A 22960-nucleotide genomic window follows, 5' to 3' on the forward strand; every position below is an offset into this window, starting at 1 on the left:
GGTGACTGGACATGGATACAGTAGGTATAGCTGTTATATAGCTGCATTCAGGAGACTGGGCCTGGATACAGTAAGTATAGCTGTTATATAGCTGCCTTCAGGAGACTGGACCTGGATACAGTAAGTATAGCTATTATATAGCTGCCTTCATGAGATTGGACCTGGATACAGTAAGTATAGCTGTTATATAGGTAAAAAGTGGAAGTCCACAGCTCCAAGTAAAATGTAAAGTCTTTATTTAGAAATCCTCTTTAAATCCAAACATAACAATAAAAAACACGCCGACGCGTTTCAGGACACTGGTCCCTTAATCATGATTAAGGGACCAGTGTCCTGAAACGCGTCGGCGTGTTTTTTATTGTTATGTTTGGATTTTAAGAGGATTTCTAAATAAAGACTTTACATTTTACTTGGAGCTGTGGACTTCCACTTTTTACCTATTGCCACCGGAAAATGGCCCGGATCTCTGTTTCCTTCCACCTGCTCCAGACGTAATTGAGGACCAGCACCACTGACTATTGCACACATGGTGAGCTGATTTGCCTTTCTACATTCCCATAGCTGTTATATAGCTGCCTTCAGGAGACTGGACCTGGATTTCTGGTAAGTTCACCTTTGTTTTACAGGATGATAAAAACAAAAAATAAATGAATGTATATTGCAAACTTGCTTTATATCACATCTACTGTTGATTCAGATTTTGAAAGTTATAACGACAGGTACACTTTAATCTCTTCTTCTCCGAGTCTATGGACAGGCACTCGGTTACGGAGAGACCTGTACCAGCTGACCAGGCTAAACTATCGAACAAGTTTCGTTAGCTTATACGTACCCACAAACTCTCTGATTTACCCTTCATTCATCCCTGAGGAAGGGGGGTTATGTTGTTCCCCGATACGCATTGGATATACAATAAATGTTTTTTTACTAGCACATTGCCATCTACTTACTTAATTCCTTTGGATGTGAATGGGAGGTTCACAGATATTGGAGTCAACTTGTCTAGCTAAACGTGCGGCAGAACTCTGAAAGGCACTCTGAGATCGGGGGGTTTAAAGCTACCTCGTCTGGCTAAGTAGCATCATCTCATGCTACTTGGACATCTACCCACAGCTTTTGAACAGCTAGCCAGAGCAGGTACATCTACTAAAGGCCTAATATCGGATATCTATCGTATCCTTCTGTCTCCGGTAGAGGGGGCCCAGGTTAGAAATGCATATATGGATAAATGGGAAGCAGTGTTTAGATGGCAGCTTTCTCCGGAATGCTGGAGCGTGGTGTGGAATAGGACGCCAACCTCCTCGATATACACCATATACATGGAAATGCCCTACAAAGTGCTGATGTTCTGGTATCATACACCAGAGCTCCTGCATAAGCTAACAATAGTATTTCACCACTGTGTTGGCGGTGTTTGGGTGTGGTGGGTACCCAGTTGCATATCTTGTGGGACTGCCCGCTAATACTGGGATTCTGGAGAGAGGTTTGTGACTTATCTTTGGTGGTTCTCTAGAAGAAGATACCTAAGGAACCAGCAGTCTGCCTTCTTAATGTTTCCAATAAGGGGATGGGAAAGAAGCCCACCAAACTATTGTTAGGGCTCCTCACCGAAGCCAAGTCCCTGACCGTCAGAAACTGGAAACGCACATCCCCTTCCTTCTTGGATTGCTTAACGTCTTGGCTGAAGGAGTTGAGATCTTTGGGAAAAATTTACATCTATGTTGAATATTAGTCTTACAAGGTTTGAGTCCATATGGTCTCCATGGGATTCTTGTGCTTCGGATGCTGAAGGATAGAAATCATAGGTCCCCCCCCCCCCCTCCGTCTTTTCTTCTACGCCGATATTTAGGCCATATTAGCTTTGTTTGTCTATGTATAAACTGTTTGAAATTTTCAAAAAAAAATTAGTTAAAAAAAAACAACCACCAAAAAAACAAACAAAAAAAAAAAAAAAAACAAACAGTTTTCCTTTCTCTGGCTGTTTTGGGAATTTTTTTCACAACATTTTTGGTCTTTTTTGGCCTTTTCCTGTGATGTTAAGCCATGGCTTAAAAACATTGCAAAACAAGGGGCAAAAACGCGCCACATTTTGGCAGATATATTGACATAAAAAAGCCTTTTTGAGGCCATATAATAAATGTGTCAACAAAAAACTCAACTATTTTACCGTTGACTTTAACAGAACTCATTGAGAAAATGATGGCTGTAAGATAGAGCTTTTTTTCTTTTTTTTGTCAATGTTTTATCACCCCAAAAAACTAAATTATGTGTGGGAAGTAGCTTTAATGCTTTCTCCTGCCTTACCTGTATTTCTTGTCACTAATGCATTGTGGTTCTACATCAGGCTGCTCTATGGCCTAAAAAAGAGGGAAAATACCAGAAAATGGATAATACACAATAATACAACATTTATTATATATGCAGAATAGTGAGGTCACTATCACAGTTAACCCATAATGAAGCTTATAACTATGATGGTAACTTCCTGTTAGGAGGATGAGCCCATATACACTATCAGCAGTCTGCACAACAGCAAGATGGAGACAAGTAACCTGGGGGTCTCCTGTATATACTGTAATTATACATGTACAGCTGGTATAACCTGGGTATCTCCTGTATATAATTATATATGTACAGCTGGTATAACCTGGGTATATACTGTATATAATTATATATGTACAGCTGGTATAACCTGGGTATATACTGTATATAATTATATATGTACAGCTGGTATAACCTAGGTATCTCCTGTATATAATTATATATGTACCGCTGGTATAACCTGGGGATCTCCTGTATATAGTGATATATGTACAGCTGGTATAACCTGGGTATATCCTGTATATAATTATATATGTACAGCTGGTATAACCTGGGTATCTCCTGTATATAATTATATATGTACAGCTGGTATAACCTGGGTATATACTGTATATAATTATATATGTACAGCTGGTATAACCTAGGTATCTCCTGTATATAATTATATATGTACCGCTGGTATAACCTGGGGATCTCCTGTATATAGTGATATATGTACAGCTGGTATAACCTGGGTATATCCTGTATATAATTATATATGTACAGCTGGTATAACCTGGGTATCTCCTGTATATAATTATATATGTACAGCTGGTATAACCTGGGTATCTCCTGTATATAATTATATATGTACAGCTGGTATAACCTGGGTATCTCCTGTATATAATTATATATGTACAGCTGGTATAACCTGAGTATATACTGTATATAATTATATATGTACAGCTGGTATAACCTGGGTATCTCCTGTATATAATTATATATGTACAGCTGGTATAACCTGGGTATATCCTGTATATAATTATATATGTACAGCTGGTATAACCTGGGTATATACTGTATATAATTATATATGTACAGCTGGTATAACCTAGGTATCTCCTGTATATAATTATATATGTACAGCTGGTATAACCTGGGTATATACTGTATATAATTATATATGTACAGCTGGTATAACCTGGGTATATACTGTATATAATTATATATGTACAGCTGGTATAACCTAGGTATCTCCTGTATATAATTATATATGTACCACTGGTATAACCTGGGGATCTCCTGTATATAGTGATATATGTACAGCTGGTATAACCTGGGTATATCCTGTATATAATTATATATGTACAGCTGGTATAACCTGGGTATATCCTGTATATAATTATATATGTACAGCTGGTATAACCTGGGTATCTCCTGTATATAATTATATATGTACAGCTGGTATAACCTGGGTATCTCCTGTATATAATTATATATGTACAGCTGGTATAACCTGGGTATCTCCTGTATATAATTATATATGTACAGCTGGTATAACCTGAGTATATACTGTATATAATTATATATGTACAGCTGGTATAACCTGGGTATCTCCTGTATATAATTATATATGTACAGCTGGTATAACCTGGGTATATCCTGTATATAATTATATATGTACAGCTGGTATAACCTGGGTATATACTGTATATAATTATATATGTACAGCTGGTATAACCTAGGTATCTCCTGTATATAATTATATATGTACAGCTGGTATAACCTGGGTATATACTGTATATAATTATATATGTACAGCTGGTATAACCTGGGTATCTCCTGTATGTAATTATATATATGTACAGCTGGTATAACCTGGGTATATACTGTATATAATTATATATGTACAGCTGGTATAACCTAGGTATCTCCTGTATATAATTATATATGTACCACTGGTATAACCTGGGGATCTCCTGTATATAGTGATATATGTACAGCTGGTATAACCTGGGTATATCCTGTATATAATTATATATGTACTTTTATATTATTATTATTATTAAGTTATACATCTTCTTATATACAGTGATATACCCCTTGCTGTCACCTGTTTCATGCTGCTTACACCTCAGCTACCTGGACAACATAATTTACTCTGAAATGCTCAGGACCTGGGCCTGGGGGTAAGTAGTCATGGAGTCAGTCCTCCGCTACCCGTCAGCCTTCAGTGATGCATCTCTCTCTATATACTCCTAGGGACATACACATTCTTGAAGGCGTACAGGGCAGGCAGTAGGATGCACCCTGGTGACTCTCTATCTGGGTCCCAGCAGCTTTTTAAACCTACAATTTCTCTTTGTCGCTCGAGTGGGTTGGGCAGTATGAAATTGGTGACAGGTTGCATTTAAAGGACAACTCCCGCGGGACCCCTCCCCCCCAAAAAAACCACAGACACCATACTCACCATCCCTCCGGTGGCGATCGCCACTCGATTCGCCCGCTGTCCGCCTCTCCGTCGCCACTGTCCAGCGATGTCTCTGACTTCTGGGTCCAGGGGATGGAAAAGGCTGCCAGTGCCCTTGCGCACCGGCAGCCTTTTCATTGGCTGGAGCGCATCACATGGCTTCCAGCAAGCTCAGCCAATCAGGGCCCGAAAGTGGGGGAAGGGGGCCAGACCGGGTATTTAACCACATTACAAAGTTATATAACTTTGTAATGTGTGTTAAATAAGCAAAAAATTTCTTTCGTGGGAGTTGTCCTTTAATAAATCAGTCCTTACATGAGCATGCCGGTCAGTTTTCTTTACCTCTGCCATCTTGTCTCCAGCAGCAAAGGTCTTGGTGGATGATACATCGCTGACTGCTCCTCCATGCGGCTCTTTCATTTCTTGACAGAAAAGAGAATAAGAAAAACATTGTGAGGAATAAGATTTCTAATATTTTTTAAAGAGATTGTCCAGGGAAAATGAACTTGTCCCCTATCCACAGAATACCTCAGTACCCCCGCCGATTTCCATGTCTGGTCCCCAGCTTCTTTGTTATGAATACAGCTTCGGGAACGGCACGTGAGCGGAGGCACCCTATACCTTACATTAAGGCGCTGAGGCAGGTGGAATTTGCATTGGGCTTGGAAATGGTCTGGGCTAATATAAGCGGAGATGATCGGCAAAAAAATCTAGTATGTATATTATTAATATCGGTTAGGTGTTTTACTGGTGATACAATTTTGTACTTTTTTACTTTTTCTGTAACACACTGTATCTTGTAGAGCTCATGCTGGCGTATTTAAGCTGCACCAGCTGACGTAATGATGTGTGGGCCTGATGAAGCGCAGGTAGCGTGAAACAATCGTATCTATTTTATTGGATTGCACCATGTCCTGTTTGTTACCTGACCTGAAATAAAAGTTCCAAGTTGGTGAGTGACGCTGCTGCTATCTATGTGTTATAAATATTCTAAGGGGCACTCCGGGCTCTGGGCAAATTCCGAGAGACAGGCTCGGACTGGCCCACCAACGGACCAAGGAATCCTGAGCTAGAGTGACAAGCTGGCATCAGCTGGGGCCCCCTGCTCCTTAGAGGAGGGGGGTAATGGGACTTAGTCATTGGGTGCTGCCCCTAGCCCTTGACCTGCCAGCCACTGCAGTCACCAGAGGCAGCATTACGGCCATAAGAAGGGGGATTACCTACATAAAAAAAATACTACCTACTGGGGTTGATTTACCTACAAGGAGAATGTCTGCATACCAGGGAAGGTACAACCTGGGGGGGGGGGGGGGTCACAGCCATTTATCTAAACCACTTACCACACATTTACTTGTTTTACCCTTGGAAATTATGTGCAGGCAGTGTTTGCGCATTTTAGACATTCTCACCCTGCTGCTGCTCACCTGTCTGCGTTCTAGAGTAACTTTGTCCTTCCCACCCACTACCTCATGTGATGTACCCACAAGGTGGAGCTCCACATTACATATACTGCAGAGTCTGCCAACAACATCAGGCCACCAAAAAGTAGGCCTCCATGCAGGACATATGTGTCATGTTGCGCTGCTTCTGATACGCCACTAATATGGTCAGCGCTGAAGACCGTATAGTCAGTGCCACCATCCGCATCCTATGCCTCCTCAAGAAAACCTTTCAGGCCATGATGGATGATGTTATGGCTGTACAAGAGCAAGAGGAACACTGATTCACACAGTTTTTGGGCCAGTTGTTTACACACGGCTTAGAGGGTGGGTTGCTGTACTGTCGGGCTAGTGGCCAGTTTTGGAAGATTTGGAGGAGGAGGATTTGTCTTCACAGCACAGTGGCACCAAAACAAAGCTCACAGGAGGCACTAGAGCATGGCATGAAAGATGCAGAGTACCTACAGGAGACACCTCCCACTGAGGACAGCTTGTCCTGGGACTGCCGAGTTGCCCACATTCTGACCAGTTCGGATTACTGGGTGACCACCCTGCTGGATCGCTGCTACAAGAAAAACATTCCTTCCGTATTTCCGTCAGTGGAGTGTGATCAGAAGATGTGCTTATACATGCCCACAGACACAATACTGGTGGAGTTCCCATCTGACAGCGAGGGCTCAGTGTAGGGCGAATTAACAGGAAGTCGCAAATGCAGCTGGCGCCACCTTGGAAAGGAGGGTTAGCATGGCCACAATGCGAGACATCTTTATAAGCACTCCACAACGGCCACCAACACCACCTGGTATGCCTTGGAGGACTTTATAGTCCAGGTCAACTCATCCCTACTTATGTGGAGTCAGTAGGTGACAAGTTTTTGACAAATGTGGAAGAGTCATATGTGGAAAATCATCATTACAAGATACACCTGGTTGTAAATGGTGTCTACAAGCCCTTATACTGATACAGTGTGACACAACCCTTTCTCAGTACAGCGACAGGACACTGATCCTAAGAGCTAACACTCCGCCAGACAGTGTCCATTAGACTTTACCTTCCAGCCTCCCGATGAGCTCAGGGTTATGTCTTCTCAGAGACTCCAGGAGCCGCTCCTTGTCTTCATCTCTCCAGGATCCCATATACCAGAAGAGCTGTCGCATCTGTCCGTGAGAGGTAATGATGCTGTGCACTATGTTATACTGTTCATATACGAGCAGATGTCTCTGATACAGATCATCCAGGATCGGGTCCACATTATCCACTCGCTGTATCAGTTCTTCCTGATGTTTATCCACAAAATGCTCCGGACCTGTAATGAGAGAAATATCAGCTCTCAGACGTCCTCCCACCTGCTTCCCTCATGTGATCTTTTTGAACGCCATCTCAAGTGTCTTATACCCATTACTAGTTGTCACCCCCGTCCACAGAATACAAATAATAGTAAATAATAGTGCCATGCCCATGCCCCTAGGGGCCACTCCGCTGATAGATGTAGTTACTGGCAGGAACCGGGGCAGCTGCTGAGCAGAGGATTATCACGGTTTTGGCACGAGGGCAACACAGCTGAGAACCGGGCTCCTGACCATGCAGAGGCTGGGCATGCGATTAGTCGGGGTACCGATTAATACACCAATGCCAGGGTTCAGTAACAACGGTGATGATCTTTTTATTGTAACGGTGGTAACCAATAGCAACAGTCTCTCCGGGTGCAACCGGGAATACAGTAAACCTGGATAAGCAGAGTAAGGGTGATGCTGCAATAGGCTGTAGGTGAGCGTGCCGGATGATAAGGGTAGTAGAATGCTGGGTGAGATAGACTTGAAATGAGTACTTGCGGTAGATGACTTGAGATGATGAAGGAGATAATTGGAAACGACACCCAGATGAGAATCTTCACCCTTGAGGCAGGCACACAGCCAGTGGACTGGGGCAGCGGAGCACACACAGGTCTCTCTCTTAGCAGAGGGAGAGGTCAGACACACAACCTATCCCCTCTGTGGTAGGGAATAGACTGAGGTACAGCAGGAAGTCACATGGTATCCCCCAGCCAAAGCTTGACGGCTATTGGGGGTACCATGGCAACAGGGCAGGGTCACGTGATCACCAGCCTTTGCATTATCACTATTAGGCATACACAGTGAAATATACATGAGACATGGGTGTAATAAGAAAACCTGAATACTGCAGGGGCTTACACAACACACAGTTGCAGTGGACCACGGCCTTCCCAGAACAAGACTAGCTATAATAAAGAGGTAGATACAAACTAGTGAACAGATAGCCTGTTCTGGGCCACTGCAATAGCCACAGCTTCCTAGTTATGGATATGATCACCTTACTGGCCTTGTATATAGGAGGCTGGGGAAGTGTGACACCACGTCCTGTCTGATACCTCACACACCAGGACCCCTTGCATCCACTATTTCTGCCCACCCTCTACCATACCTCACAACTTTTGCTAGGAGGCAAAAGGACATTTGTGGCAATGCACCACGCCCACTATAGCCACACTCAGGTAGCCACGCCCCTCAGGCCACATCACCCATTATCATTATTTAAGAAATAAATATTATCACCACACCTTCACCCCCATACCCTTACTACATAACATCCACTATACAAAGACCAGTGATTACTGTGCAGCTACAGCCAGTGACTCACAGGGAGCGTCTTCTGTTATTCGAGTCCCTCACTTTCTTTTCTTCATCTGCCCTGCAGCCTCAATCTTTCAGCGTGTGCATCTCACACATACAGGTAAGGGTAGAGGCTGCAGGGCACATATGGGCCAGGCAGTATCTCTGCACCATGCTGCCTGCAACTGAAGATGACAAGAGGAGAACGCAGCCGGGAGAGGAGCTGCTGGGGAGCGGTTAACAGGAGAGTTGTTTTTTTTTCCTTCCCTAGTGGTAATCCAGCAGTGTCCCTCAGCTGCTGATTAGGCGGGATACATAGGGGCCATCTAGGGAAGGCGGGGCATCTGCCCAACATCATGACTGTCCCATGCAGATCCGGGAATGGTTGGGAGGTATGTCCTATACTGATATCCCTGGTGAATATTCTCAGTCCTCTCTCTGCATTATGCTACACTGTATTAATACCTACACTACCTATATGCTACACGGTATAATACCACCTTACCATGTCTATATAACACCAAGATACTGTGCCATGATGACACCCCTACTGAGACTGGATAGTACCACCAAACCATGTCTCCATAACAAACCATGTCTCCAAGTCACCACCAAACCACGTCTCCATAAAAAAGTTTTGTCAGACGGCAGGGACAGGGTAGAAAATGACCATCATTGATTTCTTACCTTTCCCTATGATGCGCCGCCTGACAGACTTTGGGACCCCACGCTGGAAGGTGTTTTCTCCCGAGTTGTGATGACGTCACGATTCGGGGGAAAATGCCAACCCGGCTGATGGAAGGCCCGCTCAGCCAGTCAGTGAATGGAGCACGGTCCCACCCCAGTCACTGACTGGCTGAGCGGGCTGTCAATCAGCCAGGTTGTGATGTCAGCTGAGAAGATCCCAGAGGCCATCTTGGGTCCCAGAGCGGTGATGGTACGGTGCAGAGCTGTATGTGTATTGTGAAGAGGTGTATGTATGTGTGTGGTGCAGAGCTGTATGTGTATTGCGAATAATGTGCACCTCCTTCAGATCCACCCTCTTCTTCCTCACAGCCAGGTGCTCTCCGGCTCCTCCTCCTCCTCTGTCTGACAGCAGAGGAGAGCAGGAAGAAGCCTATGAGGTCACTGAGGAGACAGGGACAGTGGGTAAAACCATCACACAACTCAACTACACATATACACACACCGAGGACCCATATTATACTGATACAGTCTGACACAACCCTTTCTAAGTACAGCGACAGGACACTGATCCTAAGAGCTATTACTCCGCTAGGCAGTGTCCATTAGACTTTACCTTCCAGCCTCCCGATGAGATCAGGGTTATGTCTTCTCACAGATTCCAGGAACCGCTCCTTGTCTTCATCTCTCCAGGATCCCATATACCAGTAGAGCTGTCGCATCTGGTCTTGGGAGGTATAGATGTGGCGCACTATGTTATATTCCTCCTGTGTCAAAAGCTTTCCCAGATACAGATCATCCAGGATCGGGGCCACATTGACCACTCGCTGTATCAGTTTATCCTGATGTTTATTCACAAAATGTTCCTGATCTGTAATAAGAATAATATTATCACTCAGACGTCCTCCCATCTGCTTCCCTCATGTCACAGAAACTTTCTGAGCGTCATCTCAAGTGTCTTATTCCCAGAGCAAATTATTATCCTCGTCCTTAGGATAGTGGGCTCTGACCGATAGGACCCTTTTTTTTAGTCAAAGTATTTTTCATTGAGTTTTATGCAGTTTTGTATAAAAATACAATGGGAATGGAAAGCAAACAAAAGTTCCACCCCCGTAAAAGAAACAAAAAAATACAAAAAGCAGTACATAAATGTCCTGTACCTAGTATCAAAAAGTTCAATGTGAATGTATTAATCCAGAAGGTCCTTAAAGGTCCAGAGAATGGGGACTAATTTGTCCTTGGAATAAATGGCTCCACTGGTCGGACCCCCACTGATCAGCTTGTTCTATCCTATGGATGGGGAGAACCACATGAGATGGGAATACCTCTTTATTACTCTGTATATAACTAATGGTAATATATATATAATTTTTTTTTCTTCTTTAAATTCTGTACTTATAGATTTTTTTAATATATAACAAAAGTAAAACAGACAAGGGAATGAATCCCACTAATAAAGCACCACAGCAAAACATGAACAAGACAAGGGTCTAGAAGAAAGACTTGGCATGTGATATTAGACAGCCCATATACCATATTGATCACCCTTAGTATTAATGTTGTATTAATTGAAACCAAAAGGCCCGTCTTTAAACGCAGATCGGCTTGATAAAGAAAAAGCATGACATAACAAAGGAACCATAAACTGAAATACTATTTGAACTGGTCCTAGTAAGTAACCAGAAAGGAGGATATTAGCTTACCTAGCTCACAGTAAGAACCTATTTTCTATAAAGGGAAGTGTTTTTTTAACAGCAATTAGTGACATTCTTTACAGCAAGACTCATGGACACAGACGACAATAAACAGACTTCTACTGGTGTCACATGACGCTGCAATGCTGTACAGATCGCTTCACAACAGCCTTCTCTTATCACTACAGACACATTAGGAAGTCTCAGCCACAGTGGTGAGAATGAGAACTACAAGTTTTCTGGATAATTTTATAAAATAGATAAAGGAAAAATTTGAAAAAATGTCAAAAAATTCTTTAAAATATAAAAATATTTATACAATAAGTATTCTGATAAACTAGGTAAGGTTAAAGGAGGAGAGAAAAAACAGAGTTAAAAGGGACAGGGAAAAAAAGAGAAGAGGGAGGGCAAAAACAGGCGCAGCCTAGTGGCAGCCCGTACATGACTTGGTGGGCAGTAAGGGGTTAACTTTTACAAGGGGGTAGGAGATGAGGTTATGGGGAGTTCAGGGGATGGTGGCTTAATGGGTTGCTAGGGGGAGAGCCAATGGGTGAGGTTAGAGTAGCGTGGGGGAGGGGGCTAACTAGGAGAAGTTACTGAGGAAGGGGAAGACTCAACTCATTCTTCACCGTGACAGGATCTGAGGCGGAGCATGGATTCTAAGCCTGCTGTAGATGTGTCGGCTTTCATGGTGTCCCTGCTGGGTGCCGCGGCTCAGCATGGGGCCGCCTGGCTGCAAGCACAGTTTGCCCAGGTGATTGGGGAAGCGGAGGGAAGACTGCAGCCCCCAGGGGTCCGCCCGTCCGCACGCCTCTGGCGCGGCTCAGCCCTGAAGTCCCCAGCCGCTCCCGCCACGTAGGGAGCCCTCCAGAGGACCCTCCAGTCACTCCTGACAGGCCCAGATCATCCCTGCGCAGGAGGCGGGCTGGGAGGAATCCTGCAGCGCGGCGGGATTCCGGGCGGTGAGGGGGGGGGGGGGTCCCGTGGCTCCCTCCGTTCCGGCCTCTGATGTGGGACTTGATGCGGCCGGGGGGGGGGGGGCAGGCTTCCCCCTCCATGTCACAGGGGGTCCCCAGCAGCTCACCCATTGCGGCCATCACTCCTGTCGCCGGCGGCTCATCTGGACAGCGGGTTCAGGGGGCCCCGCCCACACTGGATGCTGCTGAGGAGGATCCGGGAGCCGGGCCATCATCTGCAGAAGGATCTGACGGCCTAGAGGAGGGAGAAGTTCGTGGTGCAGCGACAGCGGGTGTGCGATCCCTGGTAACGGCTGTTCCAGCGTCCGCCAAGAGTCAGCCTGGTGAGTCTCTTTCCATGTCTGTGCTGTCCACTGTTTTGTCTCCTGCGTCTTCAGGTGTGTCTGGAGGTATGAATGTGGGTTTGAGGGGTCAGGGGTCAGGGGCCAGTTTGCAGGGATTGGGGAGGCGGTGGTGCAGTTTTTAGTAAGCATGCAGGATTTTGTGGTGCAAGGCGCGAGCTCGCAAGTGCAAGTGACTGCGGCGGCATGGGTGGGTGGCGGTGCAGGGGTTGTGGCGCCCGGAATACCAGTTGCGCCGGCATCCCCAGTTGTTCAAGCGGTGTCTGCTGCGGGGCTTGCATCCAGTGATGCCTCCGTCCGCTTGGATGACTCGGTGCGTGGGGAGGTGTATGTGTGTTTCGATGGCCTGTTAGGGGCACATTTGAAACAGGAAGTGCGGGAGAGGATTTGGAAGGATGAATATGTTGCTTCCTCTGGAGAAATTCAACATAGAGAAGGGTAAAGCAGACGAGAGTAAGAAGGAGGAAGAGGAAAAGTGGCGGTATCGGCTGATACCTCGGACATTTACAAACTGGCTTCAGGCCTTCGCCATTTTGGCGAGTGTGATTGGGGAGAAGGCTCCTCAGAATTGTTCTGCTTTATTCGGCTATATGGATGCGATCGGGGAGGCTTATCGTGTTTATGGCGGAACTGCTTGGCTGAGGTATGACGAGCAGTTCCGTCAGCGTAAAGCGGTAAGGCCAGCGCTGCGCTGGGATCATAAAGATATAGCGCTGAGGATGCGGCTGATGGTGGCGACTCATGCGCCATCCCAGTAGTTTCAGGCAGGGGCCGGGGGTTCGACTGGGTCAGCTGGTGGTTGCTGCTGGCAATACAACGAAGGTAACTACCGGTATGGGTCCAGCTGCAGGTTCAAACACGAATGTGGACCCTGCGTGGGGGAACCACCCTCAGTCTAGATGCTTCCGGAACTCCAAGGGTTGTCCTGCCGATGCTGGCCAGAAGGGGACGGACGCCGGTGAGAATAGAGGTGATGCTTCCACTGCTAAATGAGTACCCTGACCAGAGGGCAGCGCAATTGTTCAGGGATGGGTTTATGTTTGGTTTTAAAATTCCTTTTGCTCCAGATGCTCCGATTTTTCGCCCGCCAAATTTGAAATCCGCCAAATTTGGAGGTGACTCTGGGGCGCATGGCGGGTCAGTTTGCAGACCCACCGTGGCCTCACCTGCGGGTCTCTCCTTTAGGTTTGGTGCCAAAAAAAGGAACCCAACAAATTTAATCTAATCCATCATTTGTCGTACCCGGAAGGTGTATCGGTAAATGATGGAATAGATCTGGAAGAGTGTTCGGTGTCCTATGTCTCACTTGACCGGGCGGTGGATTGGGTGCGGCGGTGTGGGCCGGGAGCGCTCATGGCTAAAACAGACATTGAGGCTGCATTGAGGCTACTACCGGTGCATCCTGATAGCTTCCATTTGTTGGGTTGTATGTGGGAAGGACAGAACTATGTGGATTGCTGCTTGCCTATGGGGTGTTCCATTTCCTGTTTCTACTTTGAGTCTTTCAGCACTTTTGTGGAGTGGGTTGTGCGCAGGGAATCGGGATTGCAGTCGGTTTTGCATTACCTCGACGATTTTTTGTCTCCTATTTGTTCTGTCCTGTTACATACAGTTGAGCAGGTGGCGCGCAGGTTCGGCATTCCATTGGCCCCGGACAAGACGGAAGGACTCACTACTGTCATCTGTTTCTTGGGTATTGAGATTGATTCGGTGTCAATGGGATGTCGACTGCCACCGGTTAAGTTGCGCAATCTGCGTGCGTTGGTGGGGGAGTTCTTGGGTTTGCGGAAAGTGCGATTGCGCCAGCTCCAATCCCTTTAAGGCAAGCTTAATTTTGCGCATTATGCCCATGTGGAGGATCTTTTGCCGGTGCTTGGCGACGGCCACTGCGGGAATTCGTTCCCCTCTTCACTTCATCAGGCTCACAGCAAACCATAGAGACGACTTGCACGTGTGGGATGTTTTTGGCACAATACAATGGGCGCTCGGTTTGGTTGGACGACTGGGTTGAGAGTGTGGACATGCAATTGTTTACAAATGCGTCTGGATCGATTGGTTTTGGTGCATACTTTGGGGGTGAGTGGTTTGCGGACGTCTGGCATAAGGAGTGGCGTGAGAATGGTTTGGCGCGCAACCTCGCTTTGTTGGAGCAGTTTCCCATAGTGGCAGCTGTGGAGGTTTGGCGCCCACAAGTTCACGTCACGATAATCTGCCTGTAGTACAAGCCAGCAATAGCTTGCCGATGTCCTCGCCGCCAGTGGTGAATCTATTGGGCCAGCTTGTCTTGAGCGGGTTGGAACTGAATGCGTGGTTGTCTGCGTGTCACCTCCCTGGGAGCAGGAACTCCATTCGCTTTCTCGTTTCCAGTGGGACCGTTTTCGGGAACTGGCCCCAGAGGCGGAACAGCATGGGTGCTCCTGCCCAGATCATCTATGGAGTCTGGTTTGTGGACTGCGTTCGGTCTGATGGAGAGTGCGGTCAGTCGGCCTACGTGGCGGGGTCGTGAGGAGGCGTGGCGTGAGTGGCAGGAGTTTTGTGGGAGTGTGGGGTCAGATGGTGTGAGTGGTGAGTTGGTCCCTCTGTTGCTGATGTTTGTTGGGATGCGTTTGGAGCGGGAGTTTCAGCGGCCGGCATTGCCAAGAAGCTCTCCGGCCTGTCCTTTTGGTTTAGAATGATTGGAGTTCGGGATGTGACTAAAGATTTTTTGGTCCGCCAGGCATTGGCGGGGTACAGGAAGTCGAGGGTTGCGAGGGATACAAGGCGGACGGTGTCCTTTGGTATTCTTGTGGATTTGGTTGGGGTGTTGGGAAATTTATGCATGAATGGTTACGAATGTGTGTTCATGGCTGCTTTTTCATTGGCTTTTTTGGGGGCCTTTAGAATAAGTGAGTTGGTTAGTCATTCCTGTTTGTCAGGAGATGGGTTGCAGGTAAGGGACGTAGTGGTGGGGGAGGGGAGTGTGTCCTGTTGGCTTCGTAGGTCGAAGACCGATCAGGCAGGGAGGGGCAAGCACATAAAGCTCTATGCGATAGGCGGTTGCGCTGCGTGTCCGGTGAAATGTGTGTTGGACTATTTGAGGGTCCGCTCTGGAGTCGGGGAGGGACCCCTTCTGTTACATTGTGATGGGAGGGCCCTCTCTTGTTTCCAGTTTGTGGCGGTTTTCCGCAAAGGGCTTGGATGTTTGGGTTTGCCGGCAAAGGAGTTTGCTTCCTACTCCTTTCGGGGATGGCGCAGCTACTGAGGACGTTAGATGTGGTTTGTCTGATAGTGTGGTCCGTAAGATTGGGCGGTGGGAATCTGCTAGGTTCCGGTCTTATGTGTGGATGGATTTGATGTGAAGGGGGATGTTTGGTCTGTTTTGCCTGTGTTCTTTTTCTTTTGTTTTCTTTCCTTTTAGATGGTGGTTGCCTGACGTGGATTCTGGGACACTCGTATGTTCGCCGGGGGGCAGTGAGAGCGGATGTGAGACCGGATGGCAGACAACTTGGCTTTCCGAGGAGTGAGGTCCATGTCCGGTGGATCGGTGTTGGGGGTTTGTTGTGGGGTGGGGCTTTACCAGAATTTAATTTTTACACCAGGCTGGACAGGGCTCCAGACGTCTTGGTTTTGCACATCGGGGGCAATGACATCGGGGTGCGGGCGTCCCAGGAGTTAATCCGGGACATTCAATTTGACATATTGAGATTGTGGTCTATGTTTCCTGGGGTTGTCGTAGTTTGGTCGGAGGTGGTGGCTAGATTCGTGTGGCGTCAGGCACAAGGTGTCGTCCCTGCTCGTGGTGGCGGAGGGGGGGGGGGTCCTCGATGGCTCTGACTGTGGTGGTTATCGGGAGGCCATGTGGAGGAATGGGGAACCCCCGTGTGTATCTGGCAACTATTTGGGGTACGGAATGTGGTTACCACTTAGGTAGGGTGATGTGTTGATTGGCAGTACGTGACAGATTTGTCAGCCCTGAGCCGGTGCGTAGCGACTGGGGATCATTATGTTTAGCTGTACTGCTATGGATGGGACATCCATGACCTCCTCTGGATACGGGTTATTATTGTTATGATAATGTGTTGGTTATAGATTTTATATATGTAATATGTTTATTAGAGTTGGTATATATTTGATAACCCTGTTATTTAATAATAAAGAGGCTGCTGTGGCCATTATTCCAATGTTACATAGTGTCTGGTGTTTTATTACAGGGAGTGGATATGGGGGGAAAAGGAAGGTTGGTTAAGTTATTATTCCCTAGCCCCGTAATCTGCAATACCCGGGTCAAGTAACAAGGAGGAACTCAGACATGGACACAAGAGAAGGAGAAAGTCAACCTTCAGCAATCAGTTGAGCATAGTCAGAGTTTTGAAGAATGAACCAAGATGTCTACAGATTAAAAAGGCATCAAATTGGTTAGATAGAGAAGAGGTTAGTTCCTCCATTCTCCTAATCTCATCTGGTGGAGTCAATGTGATATAGTGGGAGACTTCCAATAAGCTGGAATACATTATCTGGCAGCACTGACAAAATGCCTGTACAATGCAGTACAATACCGTACTTTGGCTGCGGAGCTCGACTGGAACAATGCTGCACTTTCTGATACTTTCAAGAAGGGACTTGCCAGTCACATGGAGGACATGCTCTCCTGTAGAGATCTTCCTTTCCCTTTGGATGAACTGATCCACCTGCCTACACAGATCATGGTTCAGCTCTCTAAAAGAGAGAAGAGGAGGTCTGCTTGGAGTTCAAATTGGTTCATCCTCGATGCATTTTTTGGTTGGCTCCAGGGTTTCAGAGGACACTTGTTCCCCTACCTCTACCTCCTACTGAGGAGCCTATGCAGGTGGACAGAGTCTGTCTGGCGCAAGAGGAGAGAACTCAGTCGGGAACAAAACTTGGAACCAGTCCCGATAATTTTTGCTTAAACTGCCCACAACGTCCTCAGCGTCCGGCAACAGAGGCAATGTAGGAGGAGCCTTCCTAGGTGTGAATGCATCCATGACTGTCCTTGCCGGTCCAGATCTCAGATTCTATCAGACCACCACTTACCTGGATTCAGGTTCTGCAGGCAATTTTGTTAATGCCTTCTTAGTTCAAAGATGGCAACTCCCAGTGATCTAACTTGCAAAATCATTGAGAATTCCATCTGTTATGGGAGAACCCCTAAGTCAGAACATTCATACAGAGACGGTGAGCTTTCAAGTGGGCACTCTGCATAAGGAAGAGATTATGTTACTTTGTGCTTCCTCGTTCCTCTTTGGCCATTTTCCTGGGCCTCCTGAAACTACATCTTGCTTCTACACTGGATTGGAATTCAGTCTTCCAAGACTTTATAAACTAAATATTTTTTGATCTTCTGTACTCCTGTGTGGTCGTATATCTGAATGGCATTCTCATCTTCTCTTCCAACTTGGACTCATATGTTCCATGTCGGTTTGGTCATAAAACATCTTATGGAGAATCACCTCTACGCCAAACTGGAGAAATGCCTGTTCCATCAGTCCAGTCTTCCTTTCCTTAACTATATTGTCTCTGAAGGGTCTACTATTAGATCCAGCCAGGCTCTCTGCTGTTCTTCAATGGGCTCGTCCTATCTGCCTCCGGGCAGTCCATCACTGGCTTTTTAGGGTTTGTCAGCTATTATCTTCACTTTATTCCTCACTATTCCACGGCGGTAGCACCTACTGTTGTGCTCACCTGGAAGAATGGTAATTCTAAGTCTTGGTCTCCAGAGACAGAAGAGGCCCTCCTATGCCTTAAGTCAGCCTTTGCGTCAGCTCCCATTCTGTCTTGCCTGCATCCTTCGAAGCCCTTCTCCTTGGAGGTGGATGCTTCTTCATTTGCTGCTGGAGCAGTTCTTACTCAAAAGGATTCTAGAGGCAAGACCAGAACATGTGGCTTCCTTCCAAAGACATTTTCTCCAGCAGAGATAAATTACATTACATTTTCTCCAGTGAAGATCGTGACCTCTTAGCTATTAATCTGGCACTTGAAGAGCGGCATCATCTATTAGTGGAGGTAGACATCCTGTCAACATCTTTACGAATCCCAAGAATGTGCTGTTCCTCCAGATGGCCCAGCGTCTCAATTCAAGGCAAGCCTGTTGGTCCCTTCTCTTTTCACAAATATCTTTATATACTTCTGCCCCATGGAGAAAAATATCAGGGCTGACGTGATGTCCTGTGCCTCTGATGTCCTCTAACCAGATTCTACACTTCATCACATCGTGGCACCAGAACGCCAGGAAAACCAACATTAGACCAGCGTGTTTATGCTCTTAGTTCTTGAAGGGTGCGAGGAAGGATAATGCTGCACTTATTTCCAAATTCAAAGAAGTGACATCTCCTCTCAGCAAGTAGACTCTTGGTTATAAAGTCCAGTTTGTCTTGTAAGCATTTGAGGGCTAAAAAGAGCTCAGAATGAGTGGAGTGAGAAAGAGATTGTTTATGCGAGGTTTCCAGTGATACAATAGTGGAAAGGAGGGCTGTCATTTCCTGCGTCCTCGTATAACACATTTATGCACGGCCCACACTGTGTGAGGAGAGACGTCTGCCAAAACGATTTTTTGTGAAATATCAGTTTATATCTGTAGGGATAGCAATCTAAACGATGGGGTCTTGGAGCAGCATCTCATTGAGGCTCCAGTTCCATGATCGAGGGAGTGACATGGGGAGGTCAATGTACGTAATTCATAACATAGCATAACATAACATAGCATCAGCATAGCTGATCAGTGGTCACTTGCTCCAGATACAGTAATAAAATGTATGAACGTAGCAGAGCAGGGACTGAACAGATGACACTGCAGGAATAGTGATGTGATTGTGCATAATATGGGCAAGAAACAAAAATCTGTGAGTGTCTTTTGAACAACAAAGCCCCCCCCCCCCCCTCACAGAGCTGACAGGTCATTTACCGCTTTTTAGTTGCGTCCTTGATTTTTCTGCTTTTACATCCTCTTCCTGCTTCTCTGCTTTTACATCCTCCTCTTCCTGCTTCTCTGATTTGTGTTTGCTGCCCCCAGTTACACCAGATGTTTGTGCTGTTATAGTTGACTCCGCTGTCGTTTTAGTGTCTGTAGAAACATGAGTGTAACCTGGTTCATGTGTCGTATGAATAACATTGCTATCAGCACAAGAGTGGATGTCATTGTCCAGAGGACAAGCAATCTGATATATAGTTTTTGTGGGGGGTTTTTAGGATTAATAATGAAATTGAATTTCCACAACTTGACTGTTCCCTAAAACCTATTAGTCCTGTCCAATATCACCTCATACTGTCCGATATCACCCCATACTGTCCAATATCACCCCATACTGTTCTATACCACCCAATGCTCAATGATGTTCACCAATTTTCTACCTTTTTTTGGTTTCGTGTGGTCACCGGACTGTTGGCTCGCTGAGATCCCAGGACTTTCCCCGGCTCCAGCGTTCTTCTTTTCCTCTGCTACACCCGTCCCAGGAGCTTTGTACAAGAGAAAGAACAATAGAAACAGAACAATACTGATGATTAGAAGTCACATTATAATCCAGCATGATTAGTCTGTCTGATCCCTGGAGCCATTGTTTCTGTATAGGCCACAGTCTTACAACCAAAGCTTCCGCCCCTATCTGCCCTGCTCCAGCCTTGCCTTCATCTTAATCTAACCTATAACTTCTGCCACCTGTGACTTATAATCTGCTCCTCCAGGTGACAGATATTCTTGCGCAGGGGACATACCTGGTTAAATAGGTCTTATGAGGACTGCACTTTGTGGGCATCATTCCAGTTTCAGAGCATTGTTAGAGGATAAAAAGCTGATCGGTGGGAGTCTGATAAGTAGGACACTTAAAGGGGTACTCCAGTGAAAAAAATGTTTTTGTTTTCACAGCAACTGGTGTCAGAAAGTTATATAGATTTGTAATTTACTTTATTTAAAAATCTCCAGTGTTCCAGTACTTATCAGCTGCTGTATGTCCTGCAGGAAATGGTGTATTCTCTCCAGTCTGACACAGTGGTCAGCAGAAAGCACTGTGTCAGTCTTGAGAGAACAAATCACTACAACCAGGATACAAGGTTATTTGTATAAACACAAACCTATCTTAAAGAGTCACTGTCGTATTTTATTTTATTTTTTTTGCAGAAATCAATAGTCCAGGCGATTTTAAGAAAACGTAAATTACTCACCGGTAATTGTTTTTCTGTGAGCCCATGACAGCACCCCTGGAGAGCGTCCTTCCCCTTCCCAAAAGACAGGAAACAGCCGCCAAGGATGAAAGCTTTAAAAGGGGCAGGACCGACCCCAAACTCCAGTTCACAACAAGTTTTCAGGAATCTAGAATAAAACAGAGCTCTGCTCTCCAGCAGAGAAAACACTTTCCCCTCCACGGAGAAAAATCTTTTTCCATCTGCCCTTGTTTGGGCTGAAAAAAATGAAAAAAATGAAAAAAGAAGCTAAGGTTTAATTTTATCTTCATTTCTCCTTACTTCTTATAACTCTTATTCCCTCTTTCCAATTTGTACGATTTCAATTTATAATACATTATATATCTCTCTTTCTGGGTGGGTATTATGAGGGGTGCTGTCATGGGCTCACAGAAAAACAATTACCGGTGAGTAATTTACGTTTTCCCTATTCGCCCTATGACAGCACCCCTGGAGACTAGAATAGGCTTTCTTATTAGGGAGGGACTACAGCCTGAAGCACCTTTCTCCCAAAGGAAAGGTCTTCTGACCCTGGAAGCTGCAGTCTATAATGCTTAAAAAAGGTGTGTGGTGAGCTCCAGGTGGCTGCTCTACAGATCTGAGATATTGATGCTGCTGCTCTTTCTGCCCAAGATGTCGAGATTGCCCTGGTTGAATGAGCCCCAAAAGCCCTTGGAGGGGCTAATCCTGACGAGGAGTATGCTAAGCTAATGGCCTCCTTAATCCATCTAGCTACCGATCTAGAGGAGGCAGCCTGACCTCTATTCTTTCCCTGAAATAGAAGGAGTAACCTCTGAGATTTCCTCCAATCCTTAGTTTTTTCCAGGTAGAATAAGAGACAACGTCTTACATCCAGATTGTGGAATCTACGTTCTCCCTCATTCTTTGGATCGGGACAGAAGGAGGGTAGAATTACCTGCTGCGATCGGTGGAAATCTGTAACCACCTTGGGTAAAAAAGCTGGATCAGGAGATAAAATGATTCTATCCTCTAGTACCGTCATATAAGGATGGATAATAGACAGGGCTGAAATCTCTCCTACCCTCCTAGCCGTAGTTATAGCTAATAAAAAGGCAAGTTTTAGGGATAGATTTTTCTCTGAAAGCTCCTCTAAAGGTTCAAAAGGAGGGAGGGCCAGGGCCGACAACACTATATTTAGATCCCATGGAGGGATGTTTGATCTTACTGTGGGTCTGAGTCTGTCTGATGCTTTTATAAATCTTTTTATCCATTGGTGGTCTGCAATACGAAAGTCAAACAGAGCGCTTAAAGCTGAAATTTGTACCTTTAGGGTACTGGTGCTTAGCCCTAATTCTAGACCCTTTTGTAGAAATTCTAGAATCTTGGTTATGTCAGGTGGATTGAGGACATTAATCGGAGATCCCATAAACCTACAAAAAACTTTCCACGTCCTTAGGTAGATCTGTGAAGTAACTTTCTTTCTGCTAGCTAAGAGTGTATCAATAACTGATGGGGACAGACCTCTATCCATCATTAGTTGCCTCTCAACAGCCAGGCCGTCAGATGAAGATGCTGCGATGTGGGATGCAGAACTGGGCCCTGGAATAGGAGATCCTGGGTCTCTGGAAGAACCCATGGCCTGGCTATTGAGAGTTTCCTCAGCCAGGAAAACCATACCCTTCTTGGCCAAAAGGGAGCAATGACTATTATAAGGGCCCTGTCTGTCCTCACCTTTCTTAGCATTCTGGGAAGCATACGTATGGGGGGAAAGGCATATAGTAGATCTCTGCTCCAATCCTGAGCAAATGCGTCCACTCCTGACGGCATCTCTACTGGATTCAGAGAGTAGAATCTCTGAACTTGACGATTGGCTCTGTTGGCAAACAGGTCTATCACTGGATTCCCCCATAATTCCGTGATCTGTCTGAACACTGTCCGACTGAGGCACCATTCTGACTGATTCAGAGAGACTCTGCTCAGATAGTCTGCGGTCACGTTCTCTGAACCCTTCAGGTGGAGGGCCGATAGGGAAAGAATCTTCTGTTCTACCAACCTGAAAATGAAGTGAGACACTTTCATGAGCTTGTCTGATCTCGTCCCCCCCTGATGGTTGAGGTAAGCCACTACTGTGGAGTTGTCCGTCAGTATTCTTACATGTTTCCCTTCTATCTTTCCTAAACTGCCTAACAGGGCAAAAAACACTGCTCTTAGTTCCCTGACATTTTGTGGATCTTCTGCCTCCCTGGGATTCCATTTTCCCTGCAACAGAAGGGCCTCCGCATGGGCTCCCCACC

At 45.9% G+C, this 22960-nt stretch overlaps 1 protein-coding gene across 5 annotated transcripts in view; it reads right to left on the bottom strand.

Annotated features, from left to right (window-relative positions):
- LOC138800535 (uncharacterized) overlaps positions 1 to 22960 on the bottom strand; it is a 127190-nt gene that overhangs the window by 30241 nt on the left and 73989 nt on the right. For all 5 annotated transcript variants that reach the window (XR_011364473.1, XM_069982282.1, XM_069982281.1 and 2 more), the window contains exons 14-19: positions 19881 to 19985; positions 19435 to 19593; positions 10141 to 10395; positions 7262 to 7516; positions 5114 to 5193; positions 2305 to 2357 (exon numbers count right to left, since the gene is read on the bottom strand). Coding sequence is in view for 4 of the 5 variants with exons in the window: in XM_069982282.1 (XP_069838383.1) it covers positions 2305 to 2357; positions 5114 to 5193; positions 7262 to 7516; positions 10141 to 10395; positions 19435 to 19593; positions 19881 to 19985 (907 nt within the window). In the remaining variant the exon portion in view is untranslated. The remainder of the gene's footprint in view (positions 1 to 2304; positions 2358 to 5113; positions 5194 to 7261; positions 7517 to 10140; positions 10396 to 19434; positions 19594 to 19880; positions 19986 to 22960) is intronic.

Source organism: Dendropsophus ebraccatus, chromosome 9 (assembly GCF_027789765.1).
Source record: "Dendropsophus ebraccatus isolate aDenEbr1 chromosome 9, aDenEbr1.pat, whole genome shotgun sequence".
NCBI lineage: Eukaryota > Metazoa > Chordata > Amphibia > Anura > Hylidae > Dendropsophus > Dendropsophus ebraccatus.